Source organism: Blennius ocellaris (genome assembly GCF_963422515.1).
Source record: "Blennius ocellaris genome assembly, chromosome: 2".
In the NCBI taxonomy this organism is placed as follows: Eukaryota; Metazoa; Chordata; class Actinopteri; order Blenniiformes; family Blenniidae; genus Blennius; species Blennius ocellaris.
Window position 1 is genome coordinate 5,077,502 of NC_137651.1, and position 18,835 is coordinate 5,096,336.

An 18,835-nucleotide genomic window follows, 5' to 3' on the forward strand; every position below is an offset into this window, starting at 1 on the left:
ACTCTTTATGTCATTTTAAGTGACTTTGCAGCACTTTTTGGGCCATCAGTCCCCGTGCTGTTGCTATATGGTATGCTACTGGTTGGCTGGACGTGAAGTCGAGACAAGTATTATAGTTAATAGTAAATTGTTGGGAATTCCTGCCACACATTGGTTTACATCTTACTTGCAGGGACGGGGACTATTCTGTGTCAAAAGAGTCACAAACGAAGCCAGAAATCTTGCTTGAAATTCAACAGCCCCATGAAAACAATTGTTGTTCGCCTTGTTTTAATGTATTTCGTTGTGTTTGAATGGGGCTTTGGAAATACATTGGCCTTATCGAGAAGAAAGAGGCATTTAACTGTTGATTAAATAATAAATCACAAAATAATGAGAGAAACGGTCCTATTTGTCCCTTATGTTCATTTGAAAAGACTGCATTGTAGAATAACAACCATCAATAATAAAGATTGTTCTATTTTTGTTTACAATTTAACTAATGTTTCATAATATTTCACTTATTCTTCCTTTACCATAATTTGATATTTTATTTGATATATGTATATTTTTACCTTTCAGTCTTTTTTTTATTGTATACCATTTTATATACTGTTTACAAGTTTACCCACCTTGTTTGATAAACATGTAAATCACTAGTTTAATGTTGTTATTACCTTATTTAGGACATACAGCTCCTTCTTCTGTGTGTGATGAGTAATGCTGACATGGTTGTACTGACGCTCCACACATGCTGGGATTCAGGATCGTTGTGTCAGGGGCTGGGATTTGCTCAGATGATGGCTGATTGCTTATATAGTTGTGTTTCTAGCTGAGATGAATAAAACAACTTTGGTTGATGTCTTTTTGATAGCCATGATTTAAAAGAAAATACGCCCTTTTTTTCATCACAGTATCACTCTCACCCATTAGGCTGTATTGTTTGCGGTACCAGCTATGGATTTACTTGGTATTGGATCAGAAAGGAGGTTGATGGACTCGTACAAAACAAATCAACTTTATTTATAAAATATAAAGCACTTTAAAAAACCACAGCTGAAACAAAGAGCTGTACATACGTTAAAAACGTAATAACATAACATTATAATGAGAACAGTAAAAAGACTATAAAAATAGAATGACAATAAAACAGGAGCAAAGTCTCAAGCTGGGTTCAAAGCCAAGGAATAAAAATGGGCGGCACGATTAATTTTAGAAATGGGCAGTGGAGGAGCTTGTTCCATAATTTAGGAGCAGCAAATCAAAAATCTCTGTCCCCTCACTGAGCAAGTGGATAATAATACACACATAGAGACAAAAAAGTGCATAATTATTCAGTGAATATAACAGAATAAGCAATAGTCATGTTCTGGTTAGGAAAATATGCTCTTTTTGAAATCAAAGGGGCTCATTTATCCAAAAATATCACGTAATAATACAGAGAAGTGTGTCAAGACATCTTCTGCCGTCATTGGTCATATACAGTCTGCCAGACTGACTTTAATGTCGGTGATTCTAAAATGTCTTTGTCTCCCTCAGGTTTACCGTGCAACAAACTGTGGGAGTAGAAGAATCTGGAATGGATTTAACCTCCAAAAACATGTACGACACATTCAAAGATGAGATCTGGAAAGGTGAGTTTACCGCCACAAGCATCAGCACTGTTCACACAATGCAGTCAACATTGTACAAGAGAATCAATGAGTGAAGAGGTTGTGTAAATGGTGGACAACTGTTCCTGGCTTGTCCTTTTAGAGTTGGGCCCACTGGACCCGAACTGGTTTGAGGTGCTGACGGCTCAGGCTTGTCCCGATGAAGGAACCGTATCGGATCAAGAGGACCTGTGTGCTAATCAGGAGGGACACTTTAAACCAACTTCAGACAAAACCGAAGTGGACAGTCAACTGTTTTCAACCCCCAAGGTTTTCAGGCACCGTCGAATTGTTTCACCCCAAACTGAGGATGAGCGGTCGTTCACGACAGAACAAGGTATGGTTGGATTGTTTGTTTGTTAATGTATTACTTAATTTTTTCCTTTGATTGTATCCAACAATAACTATTCTTTCTGATACGTGTTAGAAAAAGGAATATTACCATGGATGGCAACACAAAGTCCACATGTCTTTCCAATTTCAAAACAAGGGTGAGTCCAATTAACAGTTTTTATCACGAATCAGATAAAAAACATGTGTCTGTTGCTCTTTGTAGTTTGAACACTCTTTGGTATTTTTAGGGTCATTGACACAAAATATGGAGGACTCCACCCTCAGAGTCACATGAGCTTTGGTACGTATGTAATGTTCGGTGTACCTCAGAAAAAACATGATTCAGTGGTTTTTGTATATTTATGTTTGTGTTTTTTTTTTCTAAAACCAGATTTACTCCACACACCACATAAATCCCCAGTAAGTACATTCAGCCTGTCAGGAATGGTGTCTCTTTGTCTGCATCGGTATCATTTAGTTGTACAACATTACAACCTTGTGCCTCTATTTATTTTTTCAATGTAAATAGACCAGCTATGCCAAGCATATTTCTGAAAGCCTCGGTGCACAGATAAATCCTGATGTTTCCTGGACCAGTTCTCTGAACACCCCTCCAGCTGTTCCCTCCACCCTGATTTTATGTAAGCATGAGCACGAGTTATTCCCAATGTTTTAAACACTCACCATGCTCCTTGTAATATGTGTGTGTGTGTTTTGTTTTTTTTATTTACAGCTAAAAATGACAAAGCAAGCCCCTGCCCAGTGAGTATTTCTGCAGAAAAAGATGTTGTGGTAAGTTTATCGCTGTTTTTTTTAATGTTCCCAGGCTTCATTTCATTTGTCAATGTGTTTTTAAAAAAAAATGTTGACTAACAAATGCTTTCTTTTGTCTGTTTCTCACATTTTGTCTGAAGTTCGTCCGCAAGCTTTTCCCCTCTCTTTCAAATCCATCAACTGCGAAAGTGACACCATGTCTAAACGGCGAAATCCCACCTGCTCAACAAGGTACTGATCTTTGAAGCCATTTGGTTATAATGAAAAGTTATCCAGCATTTTTGACACGTAAAATACATTCCTGAATGAAAACTAAAAGGGACTTATGGTAAAAACAACACAGTGAGGGCGTCCTTCTCGCCGAATGCAATTTAAGCAAAAAAACTAAAGGATGAGGGGAAAACATCAATGGTTTTCTACTTTAAAAGGATGTACTGGTGCCTTAGCTGCAGTGAGGTGTCACATACCGTGTATGTGTGTATGAAAAATGGAATCACAAAAACCTTCATGTAATAAAATGGATAAAACTCGACCCCACATGCTGAATACTGCTCTGTAATCAACAGGTGCCGTCTCCCCTGAGGTTGGACCGGCTGACTCTCCAAATCAGAGTGGTGGCGTTTGGCGACAGAAGCTGCCAGAGGCGGTTGAAGATGGAGAACTCTGCGGCACGGTTTCAAGCGTTCTTGACGGAGCTGAGAATGTCCCCTCCATTTTTTTTGCCAACAGCGGTTCAGCACTGAGAAAAGTCAAACCCGACAGAATCAGGCCCAAGCAGATTTTTACGACCAAAGAACACAGTCCGAGTTCTGCACACGTACCTGCTGCGACCAACAACCCTGCGTCCGGTCGAGGCAAACCTGTCGATCACAAAACTCAAAGCGTTTCCTCGGACTCGCCGGCACCCAGTGCAGATCACGGACTGAGCCAGTGGTCTCCCTTGAGTTTGTCGGAACTTCCTGCTTCAGCACAACAATGGCGGAGTGACTCCGATGTTGGCCGCATTGTCAGACCGCCCGCCAAGGCTTCAGCCTCTGGTTTCACAAAGAAAAAGAGAACATTTGTTTATACTATTGCAGCTTCGAAACAACAAGTTCAAAGCAAAGACAGTCGAACTCAGATGATGGATTCTGGTAGGATATCTCCCATTCCTGCAAGAAAAATGTTTTCTCTGTTAATACCACGCAATAGGAATAACATTTCATTTGTTTATCACTGCCTCTTGCAGGGCAACACCCGGATGTCAAGCAGCTGGGAAAGGCTCCTGGTTCCAGTTCAGAGAAGACTGATGCGCAACAACAGGGAAGTGTTGCTCTGGAAAATCTTCCTCCACCTGTACAAGCCAAAGATCTTGACATGTCACAGCTTTGCAAAGAATTCGCGCAGGACTTCAGTCAAACTTCAGACTCTGATAAAATGCACAAAGTCACAGAAGACAGCCAGAGTCACTTCTCCCCGTTAGCTTGTCTGTCAGCTGTGAAGCAATCCAAGCAGAAAACAAGACGTGAACATCTTCAGGCCAAGTTTGACGGGTTCAGTAACGGTAAAACAGTTTCTCTCACTGATGACATTTACTCCATTAACGAAGGCGTCGCGATGGACAGTGGATTCCAGTCCGCTGTTGCAGATATCACTCCTATGCCCCCGTCGTCAGTCATTCCTTCCTGCACAGGGAACACACTTCTCAGTCACCTATGCTCTAAAGGTGATATCCATGGGACTTCCACTTTTCCATCGACAAACAAAGAGGATAACAAAGTAAATATTGATGGTGCTGCTGTAATCAAGCTGTGTAATACACTGAGAACCCAACTGGAGGAAAGATGGACACAGGACCCTCGTGACGCAGGAAGTTTGACTGCCAAACGGCTACCAAACAGTGCAACTGTCGATAACAATCATTGCGTTCTGTTAAATGAAAAGCCGAGGGGCAGTCTGACTGAGAGAACAAGCAGACCCCAGCCTTCCCTCCACACATCCGGATTCAAGACGGCTTCAAATAAGGGAATACACATTTCCTCAGCCAATCTGGAGAGAGCCAAGATTCTCTTTGAAGAGACTGAATCTGGAAAGACTTTAAACAGTCAGTCCGCCAAAAGTGACGGTGCTATAAAGCAGCAAATGAGCAGAAGCAACAAATCAGAACGTCTAATTTGTAATTCAAACCAGTTGCCCTCTTTGGAGGGAGCGGGGGACACCAGCTGCCAGTTGACGGAGTCGCAAAAGGCTGATGTGACAGAGCTGTGCACGCTCCTGGAGGAGGCTGAAAGCCAGTTTGAATTCACACAGTTGAAAACCAGTGAGATGAATTCACGAGGCCATGTCACTTCACCACCCAGAACTGACAAAGAACTTGACGCCGATTTTCTGACCGGCATAGATTTTGACGACAGCTTCCCCTCGGATGCCGAGAGGCACCTGACGCCCGACAAAACCACAGCAAATAAAGCAAAGTGTGGAGCATCGAATGTCACGGGGGAATCTCAAAATGTGCCAAGTCCACTGCGAAAAGTTCAATTACGTGATCAAGCTGGACCTTCGTCTTGCGTGCACCCGTCTGAAGGAAGTACCTCTGTTACTGCAACTAAACCACAAAACCTTCGCAGAGTTGAAAAGCCTGAACCGAGCAGGCTGGAGAGCAAAGATCCTTCCATGCTTGGAGGAGTGGCATTCAAGAGTGCAGGAGGAAATATTCTGACAGTCTCAAAAGCAGGCCTGAGCAAAGCAAGAGCGTTATTCGCAGATTTAGAGAAGCTGACAGACGTGAAATCAGCAGACAGTCAAGTTGATTCTAAACGCAATTGCAGCGTGGATTCTATTGGCGGCAAAGAAGATCTGAAAGTGACCAGTAAAGCTGACCACCGTATTGAGGAGAGAGCTCAGACCGGTTTATCCAACATGGCAGAGTCTTTCCCTTCAGATAAAGATGCTACTGATAGTTTTAATAACAGCAAAATGGTCACTCCGGCATGTCAGAGTGGCTTCCACATGGCTAGTGGGAAATCCATCTCAATTCCAGCCAAATATATTCAACAGGCTCATGCTCTCTTCAAAGACTGTGACCTAATGGAGCGTAACAGTAGCATGTTGGTAAAAGGGGGTCAAAGCAGTGGACCTGTGGCTGAAACTATTAACAGGAATAACTTGATGATGGAATCCAGCATTTCTGATGACCAAACCAGTGGAATCTCTCACTTTGGGAATGTCAACGCCCGACTTCTACATCACAGAAAGACACCACATGCACACAATGAAGAAATGGGCAGTACGAGTTATAACGGTTCACTGACTGCACAAAAAGCAGAGTCTTACCATGGAAAGCCGTCTTCCACTTCAAAGCCTTTTTCTTCCCCGTCATGCGCAAAGTCAAAAGATATTGATTCCTCTGCCGTCAATGAATTCAGCAAGGTTGATGGATTCTGCACAGCCAGTGGAAAGAAAGTAACTGAATCAATGAATAGGGCTGAATATCTATTGAATGAGTGTTCCACACCCGAGGACACGTACAAGACAAATGGTCAAAAAGAGAGCACAAGGAAGGCTGGACAGCTGTGTGGTGGAGGAGTTGCCATTTCATCAGCAGCTCTGAAGAAAGCGAAAGCGATGATGCGTGAATGTCATGAAGTCGATGACTTCAGTGAAAAGCCACAACAATCACAGATGGCCATTCAAGGCCCACCGCCAGGGAAGGGTGGATTTGCTTCAGCAAGTGGAAAGCCTGTCACACTCTCATCTGCGGCCATTCTGAAGGCTAAAGCTCTCTTCAGTGACATCGACGCTTCACCAAATGCAGACACAAAGAGTAGTGACAGTAAACAAGGCTGGAGTGAGAAAACTAAACCGATACACCCTGTTTTGAACCCTCCAGTCGAAGAAAATGTCCAGGGGCCTCAGTGTTGTCTATTAAAATCAAAAACTGGTGATTCTGTTTCAGCAAGAGACTGTATGGACAGTAGAAAGACAATGCCTATAAACACTGGGGAAAATCAGGCATATCTTAATGGGACTGGCCATAACAAGAAAACCTTCTCGGATCTCAAACCAGATCAAAGGGTGACGGTAAACATTTCTGAAGAGCCTGGAAGTGGATCCATCAAAGACATCAATGACCAAGTGAAGCAAAAAGCAAACCCTCAGAATGGCGGATTTCAGACGGCCAGTGGGAAAACAATTCCTGTTTCATGCGAAGCGATGAAGAAAGCCACAACTTTGTTGAGTGAGTGTGAAGACGTTGAGGGGGAAGTCGTTGCATCGACTTCACATTTCAAAGCTCCGGTTCCTGGTCCGTCATCCAGAAACGGTGGATTTGTGGCGGCCAGCGGTAAACAAGTGGCCGTTTCTTCTGAGGCCTTGCAGAGAGCCAAAGCTCTTTTTAGTGACATCAGTTTGAGTGCAGGTTTCCAAGCTGGTTCAGAAAAGAGGACAAGGGACAAGGAGGAGGATGGTGGAAATACTGAGACTGTGCATTGTGGTTTCACGACGGCAGGACAAAAAGTCCACGTGTCTAAAAAAAAGCTATTCAAGGCAAAACATTTAAAAGAATTTGAATCTGTTTCAACAAGTATAATCATCAATCAGTCTGATGTGGATGGCGGAAATGGAATACCTGTAAATCCTAAAGAGAATGGAGAGCCTGTGGGTGGACGTGCCGTTGAAGAGAGGAACCGTTCCAAACCAAAGCCAGATCAAAGAGACATTGTAAATATTCCTAAAGAGTGTGGGAGCACAGGTTTTGAGGGCATAAATGAACACGAGACACAGTTTAAAAACACTTTCCCCACACCGAGTGGAGGATTCCAGACGGCCAGCGGGAAAGATGTTGCCATTTCATCTGTAGCTCTGAGGAAAGCAGAGACTCTGCTGGGTGAATATGAAGGAGTTGAGGATGAAAGCATGAGACTTGGGCCTCATTTCAAGGCTCCAGTTGCTGCTCCATCACCCAGAAACAATGGATTTGTTGCAGCCAGCGGTAAACAAGTGACAGTCTCTTCTGAGGCCTTACGGAGAGCCAACGCTCTTTTCGGTGACATCGGTTTGAGTGCGGATCTCCAAGCTGGTTCAGACGCAAAGAAGAGCGACGGCGAGCAAGGCATGCATTGTGGTTTCAAAACGGCACGAGGACAAAAAGTCCACGTGTCTCAGAAAAGTCTGTTGAAAGCAGAGCGTTTTTTAAAAGAATTTGATGATTCTGTTTCAACAAACGCAAGAGAGGAGGCAGATTGTTTCACCAAAGATTTTGATATGGACGGTAAAAATAACATGAGTGTAAGGCAGGAGGAAAATGGGCCATCTATGAATTCCGGTGGTGAGAAGAACAAGCTTTCAGATCTTAAACCAGGTCACAGCACAGAGATAAACATGCCCAGAAATCCTGGAAATGGAGGCACTGAAGACGCCAACAAACAAGTGAAACAAAAATCAAACACTTCACCCACACAAAGTGACGGATTCCAGACCGCGGGTGGAAACAAAGTTACCGTCTCATCTGAAGCTCTAAGAAAAGCAAAAACTCTGTTGAGTGAGGAAGATGAGAATAAAATAGTTGCAGCCGCTCCACATTTCAAAGTTCCTGTTCCTGTTCCTGCTCCATCATCCAGGAACTGTGGATTTCGGGCAGCCAGTGGTAAAAAAGTGCCGGTTTCTTCCAAGGCCTTGCAGAGAGCCAAAGCTCTTTTCAGTGACATCAGTGCGAGTGCGGATCTCCAAGCTGGTTCAGGTACAAGGACGAGAGATGACGAGCTCGACGGTGGTGAAAATCCTGAATTGTTCAGTGGTTTCACAACAGCAGGAGGAACAAAAGTCCACGTGTCTCAAAACAATCTGCTGAAAGCCAAACGTGTGTTGGAAGAAATAGACTCTCTAACAGACCAACACGATCCGCTCAACTTAGATCCATCAAAAGAGAACAAACTGAATCATATCACACCCGGTGATAAAAACATGTCTCTTAGTGAATGTGCCGGTTTAGGAGGGAAATCTTTCAATTCGACACGTGGAACCGAGCATGCAGATGAAACTGCAGGAAGTTCAAGTGGTTGTTTCATGAAAGGCGAATCAAGCAAAGATCCGATTAAAAGTCAAGACAACATTACCCCGGCCACCCCCGTCAACCTCCATCTCGAGTCCAGACAGGAACAACCAAACGTGTTGAAGTGTGACGTAAATCAGTCGAGCTGCCGCAAAGACTCCTCGCTGCTGAACTTCCAGTCGGTTCACCTCACGGGCTGCACAGAAACTCAGCAGGATTTTCTTGCACAGGAGGCCATCGACTGCACAAAGGCCTTGCTGGAGGATGAAAGTCTCGCAGGCCAGAGTTTTTCACCAACTTCAGAGTTTATACCATTTCCAGGAAGCCCAAACTCCAGCAAAAGATCATCAAAATGGGACAAAGGAAAAGGGAAAAGATCATTGCTCCTTGATGATCTTGCAGGTGAGAGCCTGTATGACCATCAGTAGAATGTATTGTTGTCGAAGCACCACTTTTATTGGAATAGTTCAATGTTAATGAGTCTGGTTAAATTATTATTTGGTTTTATTTTTATTCTTATTCTTTCTTAGATAATGTAGCTCAGCCTCCACTGAAACGACGGTTGCTTGAACAGTTCGATAAGACTGTTGATGGTTCTAGAAGTTCAACTCTACAACCAATGAAAAGTTGTCCAAACGGTATGTCGCTGACACTGTGACACATCATCTACAAATACTATTTTGTCTTATTGGATTCATTTATGTTCATAATTCTTTTAAAGTCCTGAAAGACAGAGGAGTTTTCAAGTACACCGTCTCTCTTCATCCAAACGTCACGAGGCCACACAGGCAAGCTAGCAGTGAAGCTTTCCAGCGGCAGGTCATGGCTTCCTCTTGACGTGTACTGTTTTCCACAGGAGCGGTCAGAACCACGTGGAACACAAAGTACAAAGCACAAATCGACCGTCGACCTCGGGAGGTGACAAATCGGCGCATTCCAAGATGGCGGCGTTCGTTCCTCCTTTCATCAGCAATGCCCGGACTGACACTCGTGGGAACGTAGCGGTCAGGGACAAACCCAGAGCTCCTGTGTTTGTCCCTCCTTTTAAAAAACAAAGCGCTCATGTGCGAGAGAATTCTGAAATCCAACGGCAAGACGAGGGTGAAGAAGGACGTCCCTTTGTGAAGTCGTCAGACTGCGGCACTTTTGTACCTCCCGCTAAGAAAACGGACCGCGGTGAAGATGGCGCCGTCCTGGCCGACGCCGCAAGTGGCGCTATGATGGCTAGTAATCAAGACCTTCCAGTGGCGGGTGGATCCGCCAGCTCTGACACACAGTCTTCATGTGGAGATGAAACACGTAAAGGTAACGAGACCTTTCTCAAGTCGATTTAAGACAAACGACTAACGTTGCATTAGAGACTGTTCATGTCGGAGTTTCTTTTCTGACAGATTTGATTCAGGACTTACTAAACACTGAGCTGGCACGGGATATGCAGGACATGAGGATCAGGAAAAAGAAGCGCCAAACCGTACGGCCGCTACCAGGAAGCTTGTTTCTAACCAAAACCTCCGGAGTGGCCAGGATCCCGTTAAAGGTCGCGGCGAACGGAAAAGCTCCGGCCAAACACACCCCAACAGAGGCAAGGGAGCAACGGCCACGCTGCGCTTCCTTCACTCGTGTGAACGATGCCTCTCACGTCTATGTGCTCTTGTTTTTCAGCTCTACGGTTCTGGAGTTCACTGGCACGTGTGTGAGATCACGAGTGCGACCGCAGAGTCTTTCCGTTTCAATTTGCCGCAGTTCGTTAAACGAGAGGCGTTGGTAGAGGGCGGAGGTGTCCAGCTCGGCGATGGAGGCTGGCTGATCCCCAGCGACGACGGCACGGCGGGGAAGGAGGAGTTCTACAGGTATCTGGTGAAATCACAGTGAACTCATCTGCGAATCGACGGGCCTGTGAGCCTCCCTCCTTGTCTGCAGAGCGCTATGCGACACCCCAGGTGTGGATCCGAAACTCCTCAGTGAGGCTTGGGTGTACAATCACTACCGGTGGATCGTGTGGAAGCAGGCCTCCATGGAGAGATCCTTCCCAGAAACCATGGGCAGCCGCTGCCTCACCCCAGAGCAGGTCCTCCTGCAACTCAAGTACAGGTACATTATTGTGGAGGTCACCACAGATGAGTGGAGTTTTCATAGTTGTAGATAATTTAATCTCTTTATCATGCTCAGGTAAAATGTCCAATTATCTCTGAACTGAATGTAAACTCTGTAGATGTCATCACAATTTGCTTTTTTAATTGATATTAATTCATTTGTTATACAAAATTGACTTTTTCATTTCTGGACGTATAAAACCATATTCCACCCAGCACTACTCACACTGGATGTTGCTGCGACCAGAAAAATATCTTTGCTTCATCCAATAGCTTGAATACATTTACTGCAAAAATAAAAGTCTTTGATCCCACAAATGAATCAATTGTTGACTAAAGCACGTTCTGCGTCACCGTCTGTGCGTTCTGATAGGTACGATGTGGAGGTGGACCACAGTCGCAGGCCAGCCCTGAGGAAGATTTTGGAGAAGGATGACACGGCGGCTAAAACCCTGGTCCTCTGCGTTTCGGAGATCGTCTCCGCCAGTCCCTCCGCCAACAGCAACAATGACGCCAAGACTCCACAAGGTGGCGACGCCAAGGTCCAGACTCCAGGTGCCGTCGTCCGGCTGACCGATGGCTGGTACCCCATCAATGCCCAGCTGGACGAACCGCTGACCGCCATGCTCCGAAGGGGTCGACTGGCCGTCGGCGGCAAGCTGATCGTCCACGGCGCTCAGCTGCTGGGGTCACCAGACGCTCGTCCACCTCTGGAGGCGCCCGAGTCCGTCATGTTAAAGGTATTTAGATTGGAGTCCACAACTTGTTTTGAATCCAACCAGGCAACCAGATGACGGGTTCTCTTGAATATACGCGTCTTCAGATTTGCGCAAACAGCTGCAGGCCGGTGCGCTGGGCCGTCAAGCTGGGCTTCTACAAGGACCCGCGGCCCTTCCTGCTTCCCGTCTCCTGTCTGTTCAGCAACGGGGGTCCAGTGGGTTGTGTTGACATTGTTCTACTGAGGAGTTACCCCGTGCAGGTCCGTCCGGTTCCCTCTGCCATGATGTCAGTTGTCAATCACGAAGGTTCACGCTTCTCGTCTCGGCTCGTGTTCCAGTGGATGGAGAGGAAAGCGGACGGAGGCGTCGTGTTTCGTTCTGTCCGCGCAGAAGAAAAGGAGGCGAGGCGACACAACGGTCACAGGCAGAAATCTATGGAGGCCCTGTTTGCCAAGATTCAAGCTGAATTTGAACGGGAGGAGAAAGGTGGCGATCACGTTCCCTCAGGCGAGCCACAGACTTGTGTTGTGCAGGTTCTGATTGGTTGTCTTCCTCAGGGAGCAGCAAACCTCAACGAAGACGACGGCCAAGGAGTTATCAGGATCTTACGGCTCTGCAGGAGGGAGAGGAGCTGTATGAAGCAGCGGGAGACGACCCCGCTTATCTTGAGGTGATTTGACTTTTCTTTTTTTAAACAGATTGTTGACATGATTGATCTCACGAGTTCTACAAGCGTCTCCAATGTCTCCATGCCGTAGGCTCATTTAAGTGAACAGCAGTTGGAGGCTCTTCATACGTACCGCCGTTCTCTAATGGAGAAGAAGCAGACTGAACTGCAGGAGCGATTCCGCTGCGCTCTCGAGGCAGAGGACACCGACATGAACTGTCCCAAACGAGACGTCACGCCGGTGTGGAGACTTTGCGTTGCAGACTCTCTGGATCAAACCAGCAAAGGTGCCTTGTTTTGATCTAATGTGACTTATATATGATGAGCCTAACTTTCATACAAGTGTTTCTCTTTTTTTGTTTGTTTGTTTTTAGTTTATCAGTTGAATCTCTGGCGGCCGTCCTCAGATCTCCAGTGTTTATTAAAGGAGGGCCGTCGTTACAAAGTCTACAACCTCACCACTTCAGAGGGAAAGAAGCGGAGCGGGATTGAAGGCGTTCAGCTGACCGGCACAAAGAAAACACAGTTTCAGGACCTGCAGGCTTGTAGTTTTAGCACGTTGCACATGAAGACATTTGCCTGCAGTGTTTTATTGTGGAAGGATTTTCTCACGATTTACTTTTTCATAATTTAGGCTTCTCCTGGTTGGCTATCGGCACGCTTCCAGCCAAGAGTCACTACGAGTTTTGTAAATCTCCACAACCCAGACTACCAGCCGCTTTGTGGCGAGGTCGACGTGACGGGCTGCGTCACCAGCGTCATAGACGAACATGGTAGAGGATCTTTTTCATTTTCTTTAGTTATTTCCGTCATGATAACACTGGTTACTGAATAAAGTCTTCATTATTTCGGGTACAGGTTCTTCTCCTGCTTTCTATTTGGCTGATGGGGAACTGAACTTTGTGAAGGTGCGCTGTTTCGGCAGCTTCTCTCAGTCGGGTCTGGAAGACGTGGTAAAAGCGCGTGTCCTGCTGGCTTTGAGCAACCTGCAGCTGCGAGGCCAGTCCATGTGTCCCACGCCTGTTGTTTATGCCGGAGATCTGACTGTTTTCTCTACAAATCCCAAAGAAGTTCATCTCCAAGAATCCCTCGGCAAAATGAAAACCCGGCTCCAGGTACAGTGCTTAAACAGTTAAAAAAAAAAAACATGTCTGTTTAGTCTTACTGCCAAATGCCTTATGTTTTTATACGGCGGTTTGGAGCCAGACTTTGGACATGTGAAAGTCACATTTGCAAGTCAAAGAAAATCATAAAAGCCCATTTCTGGAGCGGTCTTAGAAGACGGTCCATTGCTTTTATTTTGAAGGCTCCTGTTCTGTGTAGTCATGAGAGCAGATCCACCAGAGTTTGGCTTCACTGTGACTGTCTGGTAAATCAGGCACCGCCGTCCTGAAGGAATTACAACTAGAATGTATAGGTTAATGTGTTTATAATCTAAAAAGGAAAATTAGGAAAATCAGATTTTCTTTTCAGATTATTTATCTATTTACATTTATACAAAATGTCATGAAACCTTTTTCTTTCCTGCCTTGTCGTGATTGTTTCTAATAGTTTACTGGGGTTTTTTTTGTGAGTCATTTTCCTGCCTTTTTTCCAGTGTCAAGCCAACTTCTTTCAAATGGCTGAGGAGAAACTTTCCTACTTGATGCAAGTAGGAAAGTCTGGAACACTGAGCTGCTTCCCTGCAGCTCTTCAACCACAAACACCGACTCCGACAACGGACACAATGGCCAGAGTGAGCTTTCTGTGGATTCCTGGCACAGTCAATAGATGTATTGTCGTATTAAATCGAAAACTCAAATATTATTTTTCGCAGGTTACGTCACATAAGCCCATCAGAAGTCTTGGATCCTTCACACCCGTCAGCAGAAATCCTCCTGCAGCAACGTCGTCCTCAGAAAAAGACCCCAGAAACTTGAAGAGAAAGCGAGCGTTGGACTATCTGTCTCACATGCCGCCCCCACCGCCGCTCTCCCACATGAGCTCGCTGGCTTCTCCATCTGTAAATAAGACTTTCAATCCTCCTCGGAGGTCTGGGACACCAAGCACTTTAAAAACTGTACCAACTCCCAGAGCCGCCGAGTCGCTGCAGGAGAAGGAGTGGGTGAAAGATGAAGAGCTGGCGATGATCGACACTCAGGCGCTGCACGTTGAGTAAACACTGAAGCACAAAACCATAAGGGACAACTGAATGTTCAAACTGCACATAACCTACTGTCTTGTTCTTATTTTCATCGGCTGTAATAAAATAGTGCAATTACCAACAGTGAAATCGTGTCATGTCTTTATACGGTGTCCTGTGCTTCAGTCTTCCTAATGTCTGACTTAGAGAGGCATTTATATATGTTCACATACTGGATCTTGTTCTTTATAGGATAGAAAAAAGCTCAATGATTATGTAGTGAAGATTAAAAAAAAATAGTAATTGGAATAACTTATGATTTCTCTAATGAAACTAACATTATTACTCAATATCCTCACTGCTATTGCCACTCTGTTATGGTCTTTTTCCAAATGTGTGAAACTACCAAGATGGTTCCTAAGAGTCCACATGTCACATCAACTTTCTTCACAACAGCATGAAACCTTGAAGCTGACCTCAGGTTGTCAAATGCGGTATGTTTGTTCAGATAATTTAGCATACTTGCCAGTTGCCACCTAACGCGAGATATCCTTGGAGTAGTTACTGTATTTGCTTATATTTGTACAAGTACAGAAAGGTAGAAGAAATGGTGTGATTGCACATCTTATGTTCTGGTTTAGAGAGCAGGCCGTGTGCATATTTTGTAGCTTTGGGTATACTGTCCATGGAGGATCACATCCACATGAAGGTGGCAGATCATTGGAACAACTCAATATTCAGTTCTCACTACGACAGTTACGATTATTCACAATAACCACATGTTTTAGGTTTTCCTCTTTCACAGTATAGAAACGTCCTGCCCTGTAATACCTCTCAAGGATGGCTTCTGAGATATATAAAAGTAGGAAAACGTAATGAAATTCTGTGTTTGAATTGCTCATATTCAACTGCAAATGGAAGTTCTGTTGTCAAAACAGTGAAAAAGAAATATAACTTAAAAGAATATCCATTAAAGCACAAGTATCCAACACAGTACTCCAAAACAGACTCGAAAAGTATCTTAAAAACAACATTTTAATGCGAGTATCTTCACCCGCCTGCTTGTTGTAGTACTCAGCGCTCCCGCTGGAGGCGCTGTGGTTTTTTTAATTCTTTGGTTGATGGAGCAGAAAAGGTCCAACGTCATTTCCGTAAACAAAGGCGCCTGAAATGTGGACGTTGTGCACCGGTTTTACTTTTAATGTTTTTCTCTTTGCGTCCATGCTCTCTGACGGTGAACGGTAAGCGGCATGAACCACAACAGCGACTTTCACTCTTTATTGTTCCTCTGAAGTTAATCATTACCTCGCACTTCCGCCTTTATAAGGCGTGTTTGGGCTCCGTGGCTGACGGCGTAAGGTCGGATTTCTCTTAAAACTTCAATATGTAAACACAGTCAAAGAAGAAACAGAAACATCAGAATAAAAAACACTTTGACAACTACCTATTGATCAATTTGCCATTTTAACCTAGGAGTTAGCTATCTCAGGCTCAAGCCCTTTATTTAACAAGCTGTTGAGGAGGATTAAGAGCTTTTATTATTCTACACCCGATCAATCACTGATAAAACCGTTTTAAATATTACTTTTATGTACAACAATGACTCTGTAGTTGTTTTATTTGGACTGTGTTATCTAATTATTGCATCTCAGGAAAGTAACCAACAATATACACCATACAGCAATAAACGACAAGCACCAAAGACTGAATAAAAAAACTTAAATCATTGTTCTTATTTCTATTACGTATTAATTTAAAATGATTAAGCTTACTTTTATTATTATTGCAAGTTCAGATATTTGTGTACAAGATAGGCTATTCTTTTCTTTAATATTTTACTTTTTGTTTATTCATTTATTGAATTGAATGTACATATTTCACCTTTCTGTAGTTTCATTCAGGCTAAGTGTAAAGGACTGGCGGAACGTGCACAAAAGTGTGAGCAACATGAGATTATACATGTATTCTTGTTGTTCAAACAAAAAGCTCAATAACATAAATAAAGATTGTTGGAATTTCAACTAAATGTGACAAATGGCTTTGTTTAAAAAAAAAAAGAAAGATCTGACGTCCTGCTTTTCTGCTCTCTTTCTCCTGATGCACCGATCCCTCACTTGGTTTTAGCTGCCAGTTAACTTTTATTGTGAAACTACTATAATGTTTCCTGTGTACTTTGCGAGAGTATCTTGGTTGCCAGCTGTATGTTTGACACCTTGTTTGGATGTATTATAGTTATCAGAGGATATCAAAACATTTTATATACATAACATTACAAATGTTTGTTACATAAAACCAGAAAATTGCTTCACCAGTTTAAAAAAACGAAATATTAATAAAGCAGTATTTACAAAACAGTAATTGCAATTTTGAATATATTCGTCAGATTTGGTTTCTCGACAGAGTAAAACACCTTGTTGTTGCTTGTTTGTTGTTTTCTGACTGTGTCGTTCTGTTTTGATGCAGATGTCTCATCCTGAATCCTCCTCTATGACTGCGAATGCCACGGACAGTAAGAGCAATGCCGAGTGCAGCGGCGCCGACGGAGGTGTGAGGGAGCGCGTGTTAAAGGAGGTCGGTCTCACCAGCACCACGTTCATCGGTCCGGCTTTTCCTCCGCAGAAAAACGCCGTAAAATCCGACATCGAAGACTCGCTGAGTGAATTCTACAAAGAGCTGAAGGAAATCGAATCTCCTGACGGTGCAGGTTGTGTTCAGCCGCCCGCCAGGAAACAACCTCGGGATGAACTTGAGGAGAAGAATGTCAACACGAGGAGCTCTGATGAAGCAGACGGCTTCCAGAAACACACGGAGTGGAAACACAGGCGGCCACACTGGTACGAGAACGAGCCGTACCAACCCAGAAGACCACGTCCAGAGTTAGACTCTGGCTATGACGGTTCTGAGCAGAAGCCGTGGGGTTACGTTCAACCCCTGAAAGAAATTCCGAACGCAAGACTCCCAAGACCAGAATTCCTTCACCGAGCTCCGTCGCCTGCATTTCCAAATCCACAAAACCTCGCAGCTCACATAGCTCCTTCCTTCCACCGCCCAGGTTTAAGCAGCCGTTCTCAGGACCAGTCGCGCTTTCCTTCATTTCCTTCATGTTCACCTCCGGAGGTCGCGTGGGACTTTTATGGAGATTCCTCCGGCTACGTGGAGCCGCGGAGTCGCAGCTCTGATTCAACTTCTGTGGGCTGGGGTCGTCAGAGACGTGAAGATGACGACTACCGCCACATCCGGAGATTTGACTCGCTGGATGACGTGTGGGAGCGGCGTCACCATCCCCAGACCCGTGACCGCCGTCACTCCTACCATTCTGCCCCCGTCCTGATCCTGATGAGGGGGTTACCCGGGTCGGGGAAATCCACCCGGGCCAGGTGTGTCTTCATTGTCACTGTGGCTTTGGGTTTTCTTATTCGAACATGTTTGTTTTTTTTCAAACAATAAAAAACCTTTGTCTGCCAGGGAGCTGCTCCCCACTGGACCCAGTGGCGTCATACTGAGCACCGACGACTACTTCGCAGACGGGGAGGGTTACCACTACGAGGCCGGCCTCCTCGCTGCTGCACACCAGTGGAACCAACACCGAGGTGGAGCCACCAAAGATTTTATACCAAAGTCTTTAGTATTTTTCAATGAATTCTTCATAAAAAGTCATCAATTGTATAACATTTGGGGCTTCATATTAAATTCAATTAAATTTCAGAGTAATGTTTAATTTTTTTCTTTTCCTTCTCTCTCTCTCAGCTGAAGGCGCTCTGCACGACGGCCGCTCTCCCGTCATCATCGACAACACGAACCTCCAAGCCTGGGAAATGAAGCCATACGTTAAAATGGTAGGCGACGCCGCCGCCGCCAAAATCTTTTTCCCATCCCTTTCTTCGATCCCGTTTAACGTGAAACTTCCGGGAACAGGCTTTGGAGAGAGGATACAGAGTGGACTTCTGTGAGCCTGAAACCAACTGGAAGTTCGACGCGTACGAGTTGGAGAGGTGTGGCTTTGTTTTGACCTTTTTAAAGTTTTTATCCGTGGAATCACGAAAGCATCTCTTGACTCGAGTAAAAAAAACCACTGTGCTGTTTTTTTCTCTCTCCAGGAGGAACAAGCACGGCGTGCCTCAGGAGAAGATCCAACAGATGCTGGACCGCTTTTCCTCTCGCGTCTCCGTGGACGCCGTCCTGAACTCACGCGAGCCGCCGCACGTGCAGCAGCGACATCGAGCGGAACGACCGCCGAGCAGCGGGAACCGACACGAGTCTGCAGGGACGTCACTGCCAAATACTTTGCCTTGAAGAACACATGCTTTTGTACTCATGCAAATGTTTTATAATATATTGACTTATTGTACATTTGAGTAAAAACATTTTTCAGAAGCAAGTGTGAGTACGTCATGTTTAGCGTATTTGATCAAAAAAGATGTTAAGTTGCATCTCCTTTTGAGAAGCCCACATTTCAGTATGAATCACA

At 44.7% G+C, this 18,835-nt stretch overlaps 2 protein-coding genes across 2 annotated transcripts; both read left to right on the forward strand.

Annotated features, from left to right (window-relative positions):
* Positions 1 to 1,558: 1,558 nt before the first annotated feature.
* On the forward strand, positions 1,559 to 14,442 carry brca2 (BRCA2 DNA repair associated; the record flags this gene model as incomplete). Its single annotated transcript, XM_080505629.1, has 25 exons — positions 1,559 to 1,613; positions 1,735 to 1,968; positions 2,059 to 2,122; positions 2,213 to 2,265; positions 2,356 to 2,384; positions 2,494 to 2,605; positions 2,698 to 2,756; positions 2,879 to 2,969; positions 3,305 to 3,871; positions 3,967 to 6,564; positions 6,673 to 9,190; positions 9,623 to 10,071; positions 10,158 to 10,348; positions 10,429 to 10,616; positions 10,687 to 10,857; positions 11,233 to 11,599; positions 11,683 to 11,838; positions 11,917 to 12,064; positions 12,136 to 12,248; positions 12,337 to 12,532; positions 12,620 to 12,786; positions 12,880 to 13,018; positions 13,104 to 13,360; positions 13,843 to 13,980; positions 14,062 to 14,442. 25 exons carry the CDS (start codon positions 1,559 to 1,561, stop codon positions 14,401 to 14,403), a joined length of 9,402 nt encoding a protein of 3,133 aa, XP_080361755.1. The 3' UTR covers positions 14,404 to 14,442.
* A 1,085-nt stretch (positions 14,443 to 15,527) lies between these two features.
* On the forward strand, positions 15,528 to 18,660 carry n4bp2l2 (NEDD4 binding protein 2-like 2; the record flags this gene model as incomplete). The annotated part of the gene is made up of 6 exons (XM_080505642.1): positions 15,528 to 15,608; positions 16,831 to 17,744; positions 17,833 to 17,957; positions 18,115 to 18,203; positions 18,283 to 18,359; positions 18,465 to 18,660. The coding sequence occupies exons 2-6, from the start codon at positions 16,831 to 16,833 to the stop codon at positions 18,658 to 18,660; spliced, it is 1,401 nt and encodes a 466-aa protein (XP_080361768.1). The 5' UTR covers positions 15,528 to 15,608.
* Between the last annotated feature and the right edge of the window lie 175 nt (positions 18,661 to 18,835).